Source organism: Megalops cyprinoides, chromosome 16 (genome assembly GCF_013368585.1).
Source record: "Megalops cyprinoides isolate fMegCyp1 chromosome 16, fMegCyp1.pri, whole genome shotgun sequence".
Classification (NCBI taxonomy): domain Eukaryota; kingdom Metazoa; phylum Chordata; class Actinopteri; order Elopiformes; family Megalopidae; genus Megalops; species Megalops cyprinoides.
The window spans coordinates 26365676-26372548 of NC_050598.1; the positions used below are offsets into that span (position 1 = coordinate 26365676).

The 6873-nt window shown below is 44.4% G+C and overlaps 1 protein-coding gene across 1 annotated transcript; it reads left to right on the forward strand.

Moving 5' to 3' along the window:
- The first annotated feature begins 3162 nt into the window (after positions 1-3162).
- On the forward strand, positions 3163-5837 carry LOC118791677 (T-cell immunoglobulin and mucin domain-containing protein 4-like). The gene is made up of 6 exons (XM_036549140.1): positions 3163-3250; positions 3425-3766; positions 4559-4648; positions 5101-5171; positions 5379-5457; positions 5758-5837. Exons 1-6 carry the CDS (start codon positions 3214-3216, stop codon positions 5823-5825), a joined length of 687 nt encoding a protein of 228 aa, XP_036405033.1. The 5' UTR covers positions 3163-3213; the 3' UTR covers positions 5826-5837.
- The last annotated feature ends 1036 nt before the right edge of the window (positions 5838-6873 follow it).

A 6873-nucleotide genomic window follows, 5' to 3' on the forward strand; every position in this document is an offset into this window, starting at 1 on the left:
GCATGCGTCTCTGAACATTTCACTCACTCTCAGATGTGCTCAAACAGAGACATCTTTACAGCTGGTCGTTTGTTTTGCATAGAATTTCAGAATAAAATTTGATTCACCATTTCTACGTTGTTCGGACAAGTAGAGCAGGTACACAGGAACCTTGTGACTCACCGAGACACGCAGTAACAGGCAGATTGTGGTCTGTGGGAAACTGGTGTGGGGGACTGTGGTGGAAAGTCCCGTCTTTACGTTATAAGGGGAGGGGGATGGAAGTGAGAGGTAGCACAGGCCAGTGGCTCTCCTGGGAGAGGGGGCGACTGATGATGTTGACAAAGCCTCCAAACTTCAGACAGATTCAATTGCGGCCTTTCTTTTCTACAAACGCCAAAAGGAAACACTTCCTTCTTCTCACTCACCACCTCACTCTCTTCTTCTCCAGGCTTCAGCACAGCTTTGGTGCCTTGGAGTTTTTATTTATAGCACATTTCTCACACTGAGGATGGTAATATCTGCCTGGCAAAATCTGGGAAGGGGGGGAGTGGGGCACAAGCAGGAGGGGGATCAAGTGTTTGTTTTCCCCTCTGCTAAAGTTCAGTATTACCCCAGCCCACCCCAGCCGACCCCATCGCACGCCCTCTTCAACCCACCCACACTCAGTCAGCATGTGTCGCAGTTGATCGGACCTTCCCTCCAAACCTCATATGGGTCACAGTACCTGTTCATTTAGTGGGTTGTCATAACAGCACATCGTCACAACACACATTCCTCACTGCTAACCCTGATTACTTACTTTGACCACTGCTGGTTAATGCAGATGAGATTGGTGTGAAATGAGACTTTCCTCTCTGCGTACGCCTGTTTACAGTGCCTAGCAGACAATCATTTGTCACTGCCATCGGGTTTGCCTCATTCCAGTCATTTTAGGGTCCCGCCCACACAATACCGCAGCGACAGTGTCATAGCCCATGTTTCTGACAGCTCATCTCATCTTTCTCCTTGTAGGATTTCAGAAATCAAAGCAAATGAGTGTGTGTTTTAAGTGAACATCAAGGGAAGGCCGGGTGAATTCGTGGGCGAGATGCTGGAGCTGATTCCTCTGTGGAATTCTCTTCCCGTCTGAGAAAGTGGCCACGGAGGCCAAGAAATAGGAGATACAATGACACACAAAGGCGGGGAAGCCAACTGGCAACCACAGTAGTACTAGTAATGCCTCTCAGGAGGATTTTGCAGTTTGCTGACTTGTGTGCTGAGAGAAAATAAAAAGGCACGTCTTCAGCTTCCTGCACTCGGGAACCTACGGTGATGAAATTGCGCCCTCTACTGTGTGAAGGCTGTAATGTTGGCCATCTGCGATGCATGCGACTTTTTCCACTCCTGTGCTGTTTTGAATTGGGATCACTGTTCTCCACTTGGGTCAAATGCCTCTGCAGTTGAGAGACGGGTTCGGAAGTGTTGCATAAGCTGCAGAACAGTGTGTCCCTCTGTTCGTGCAGATGCAGCTGGCACGCAGTCGGCGTGAAGCATCTGTAATAGCTCGTTGGTTAAAAGCTGACAAATCTTTTAGTAACAATATTTACTTCTGCAAAAAGGTCTCTGGTGACTTAGACACACACACACACACACACACACACACACACACACACAAAACCGCGCACCATGTTGTTGATTTTTCATGGTACAGACTGTTTGTCCATCGGAACGAAGCACTATAAATGTAAGATTGAACTTTTTTCCCACTCTTGCGATTCAACACACACGTCAGTTACCTGGTGTGGCAGACTTGCGTTCAGCAGGAACAAGAGACTTGGAGCCGGAGCTTAGAGGATGGTTTTTGGGAACCAGCCCCTCAGAGAAGGAAGACAGTATTTGTGACAATATACCTGTGAAATAACCGGCCAGATTATGAAATCCCCTGAGTTTTCACTTTAAATAATCAATGAATCATGGTTTCTTCCGCTTTTCTTGAGCTTCCTCCCACACATGAAGTCCGCTTGATGTAAGAAGGTGATAATAACCTTTACCATTACGCTCACTCTGGTAAGATAAGGGCTAAGCCACAGCTGTAGCCACACTAGCTGAAAATGGTCACCCAGTCAGGCTAGAGCACGAGCAACCAAGTTTCCACTCGCCGAGAGACTGCCTATGTGGTCACAGGGCGACACAGCGCTGCTTGCTCAGCACAGAAAGCTCTTAGGCTCCATCTAGATGCACTGTGCGTCACTCATACCCATACCCACCCTGATGAAACCACAAGAGTTTTTCCAAGAACAGAAAAACACCATGGCTGGAAGTCACTTTCCAAACATGGCAACAAGCCTTCTGCGAAGGGGTAAGAGTGAGCAGGGCTTGAGTGATTTCACATCAGCGGCATCAAGATCACAAACAATAAAACTTGAATGAATGAAGGGTCTTCGGAACTTTTGAAGAATACAAGTTCGTTGAAGGTAATATAGGTGAATTACAATGCTCCGCCGGCTTGCTTATCGCAAGAAAACTGCAGACACGGGGCAGTAGGGACAGGAAGTGTGGGTGTGTGTTTGAGTGTGTGCCTGCACGTGTGTGCATGCTGTAATATACCGTGGTGTTGGTGAGATAGTAGAAATGTGTAGTTGGGGGGAAAAGAACAATAATGTAGGTTGCTGCAGCCTGGATTTCAATCATATGACACTGAGGCTTATGGATATAGCTTATATATATATGAGCATTCCATATTCTCTTCTTTTTTTTGGGAGGGGGGGCATGAGCTATATTTTAATATTATGTATATTTAGATAATTTATCATAATTTTAGATATAAACCCTTATTTTAACACACATCAGTCCATGGTGGGGATCTCACTGTCAAGCTCAACATGTGACTACAATTAATTGACTCTCCTCAATTAATTGTTTTCCACTAAACAAAACATTTTGTTTATCCTAAAAATGTGGAATTTTAGGAAAATCCCTAACAATGCGCCAAAGGCTAGGTCATTGTCCTAGTCAGTCGATCAGTGGTAATTTATCTTTGTTTTGTTTAAACTGCTAATCTGTTAACTTTGCAGTGATTTGTGTGGTCATACTCTCTTCCGTGCAGCCCGTCTCTGTACACGTCAAAAAGAGGAAACGACAAAAAACATCTATATAAGCTGACCAATCCTTTGTCACTGCTCTTTGTGGAAGCCAGCAACTGAGAGTGGAGAACATCCCTTTAACCTCTTTTGTAATCAAGCAGCAAAGAGAATGATTATTTTATGCATTATTTTCTATGGCGTGTCAGGTAAGTCCAAAATTACATGCTCCTGCACGTGCAATGTTAGCTGTTGCTGGCATAGGCCTAAACATGGGAGACAAGTATGCCTTACAGACAAACCAGAGAAAAAGCAGTCAGGATCAGTGTCCAATGCCGAGACAGTGTGCTTATGCTTGTTTTCTCTCTTCTCGTTGTCCTCAGTGTGTGATGGGTCAGTGCAGACGTTTATTAAAGCTATCGGAGAAAGAGTCACTCTGCCCTGCCGCTACAGTGTGGAAACCTACGGCCCCTCGAGCGTGTGCTGGGGGAGAGCCGAAGTGCCCGTGTTTAAATGCAAAACGACCATCGTCTCCACGGATGGAGGCGAAGTGAACTTCAGAGCATTGGGCAGGTACCGTTTGGAGAGTGGCGTGGCGACGGGGGACGTCTCCCTGACAATCATCAACGTGACGGAGAAAGACTCCGGGATCTACGGATGCAGGGTGGAGATCCCGGGACCGTTTAATGACCTGAAAGAAAACTTTCACCTGATTATAACAAAAGGTAAGGTATCAATACATGGAATAGGTTGCCAGGTCATGTAGTTGAGGCAGAGACCCTTGCTGTGTTCAAGTCTAGACTTGATGCAGTTTTGGATACTCTTTATTTAAGAAATTGCGAGCTTAGTTGGGCCGAATGGCCTGTTCTCGTCATCATATGTTCTTATGTTCTTATGTAAGAGGCCTCCAGACGAGATCTGTGATTCTCTCCTATGGATTTGAAAATGTGTTAGTATTTTACATTATGTGCACTATGTACACAGTGGATAACAATATATTTTTAAAGAATGGCAGCTGTAGCCTTAACTGGCAGATACTGCTGCCTCTCTGCTGTGGTACTGTGTATACCGGTGCTGTCCACTTTCAGCCCTATGCCTGCAGAAAGGTCGTCAATACATCTACATGGCAGAGCAGCACAATGTTGCAGTATTCCCAGATGCATTCAAACTTTGATTGCTTTTCAAGCTTAGGGCTGTTCTGGCTCTGACTGCTTACCTCTTTATGCATTGTTATGAGATGCCAGATAACACGTAGAGCTCAGTCTGGGGGGAGTAAAGGGGAATCTATTATAATCTGCTGAATGCGTACATAAGCGTAGTCGTTGGAGCTCTTTATGTATGCTGGTCTTCGTTTGTACCGGCTTTCTAATTAGTATGGTTTAATGGAACTTGCAAGTACTGATTCTGAATACTGATCTGGCTGCAAGGTTTGCACATATTAAAAGACAAAAAAGTGGGGGGTTGTATTCTGAACATTGTTTGTAATCCAGTTTTTTTTCCCATTTTTATTCCTGCAGCACCTGTATCCATCAATGACTTACCTGTGCGCACCACCACTACTACTACCACCACTACTACACCTGTGCATTCTCCCACTACAGAACAAGGTAGGCGTCTCATCCAGGGTGAACTACATGGCTTACGTTTTACAGATATTTACTAAAGCAATTACAAAAAGTTCAGTATCTTGCTCAGCATCACAACTGCATTGCCCCATCTGGTCACTGATCCCGCGTCCTTCTGAATAGGAGTCCACATACCAAACCTGTATACCTCATTATCATTATATAGTAGTACAGTGCTATTGCCACAGGTCACAGCCTCTGTCATGGACTATCAGTAGCTAATCAGTAATCATGGTCAATGAAACCTGGATGTTGCCAGCCTGATTTGGAGCTACATCTGAAACATTTACATTGTCTAATGTGATGTTACAGCTAAAATATGAAGAACATACCTTTCTTAAAGTATACTTTTGCCAAGTCATATACAGAAGGTACAGCAAATGGTTACAGTACCTTGTTACTTATTATTTTGGTCATTTGCTTATGTTCACTAGAGGAGCAGATGAATCCAACCGCAGCTACAGGGGGCTGGGATTCCCCAGTGGTGGCTGTTGTCGCAGCTCAGGTAAGGTTCCAATACAATCAGCAAGAGCTTTCTGTGCCAGACTGTAAGTGAGGAAGAACAATACAAGCACTGGCTGATGATGTGACACAAATGTGTTGCATGTCTTGCTTTTCAGACGTCCCTTGCATTGCTTAATCTCACAGTGACACTTAATCCCACATTTTGGCATGTGCTGATTTCATCTCCTTGTGTCCTCTCTGATTTCAGGAGATGAATTTCAAAGGAAACGCTATAAGAATGGGAGCTGTAATCTTCACACCTCTGCTAGTCCTCACAGTGATTCTTGGTAGGTGCTGAGTAACCATCACATGTTATATTAAGACTGCATCCTTTATAGAGCCACTATTATTAAACCTTTCTGCCAATAATATTAACCCCGTGTTAATGATTTTGATTCAGGATTTCAGTACAAAACTTCAGTTACATTTTCCTCCCAGTTTGGAATTCAGTCTCAGGGTTGGGACAGAAATGGAATGTTTCCGATACATTTTGGAATGCGGAACTGAAAGCAGTGTGTGATTCACCGTCTCAGTGCTAATGGTGCAGAAGTTGGTTCTATAAATTCCCCTCCTCTTTGTGCAAACAGGTCTGAAATGTTCAAGGCAGGGCAAATGCAGAAGTGTGGGCTGGGATCCCAGCACCTCCGCTGTCTAAAAGCAGGAACTGACCGGCTGGTGGGTTTGGAAAAAACCCCTTGGCTACACTTGAGGATGTGAATGGGACCAACCCAAAAATACTGAAGAATTAGGACATATCCCTCAAACCCAGTACCTCGGTGCTGTCACTTGCTCCACTTGCTTGGTGCTCCACTCAGACGCATACCAACTGGGAATACCACCTCATCATCATGAGATATTGTCCAGAAGAACATTGTGGTGCAGGAAGAGATTGTACACTAAAAATGTATTATACATTCAAACATGGATACTGCCATAAAGCCTTGTTAAACAGTTTAAAACTTATCCAAAATGCCCTGCTATCAGCCTGTTAAAGGAATGGCCAGCTTTAGTTTTGAGGGCTGGAGTGCTGCTGATTTTATTTTTCGCTTTCAAACTGCATCTGCATTACACCTGGGCAACCTCAGAAAATTACCGTCTGTCTGTATAATGTGTTCACATGAACAATTAAGACCAATGTAGAATTAAAGTCAGCAGACCCTGAGGCCCTAACGTCAGTGAAATTGCCCATGTCTGTGCCAGCAGAGCAGAAAGTTGAACACTTCTTTTACACTAAAACACTGTACAGAACTCTTTAAACCTCAGAGGGCTCTGGAACACTCTGCCGATGATTCCGAGTTCCGCGGCTGTCTGGCTGGCTGCAGTCAACAAGAAAAAGAGTCAAACCCTCCAAGCCGATGTGGCAGACGGACACAAACAGGTTGGGGTGTTTGTTATTGTATGACACACTTCCTCACAGGTCTCTGTTGCAGCAGACAGTGACAGTGACTCAGCCTCAACCCCAGGAATACATTCACGTGTGACGGAGCTCTGCTGCTCCTAAAATAACATTGCATATTATGTAAATACTATGAATGTGTATGATACACTTTGAAGCTGTATATTTGGTCAAATAAAGTTACTACGCACTACATGGGTGTACTCTCTGGTGTTACAATGATTGTATCGAGCTATCATTATTTTGAAAACACTACTATAATTTTACTGTAAGTACAGCAAATGACAATGTCACACACGCATTAGCA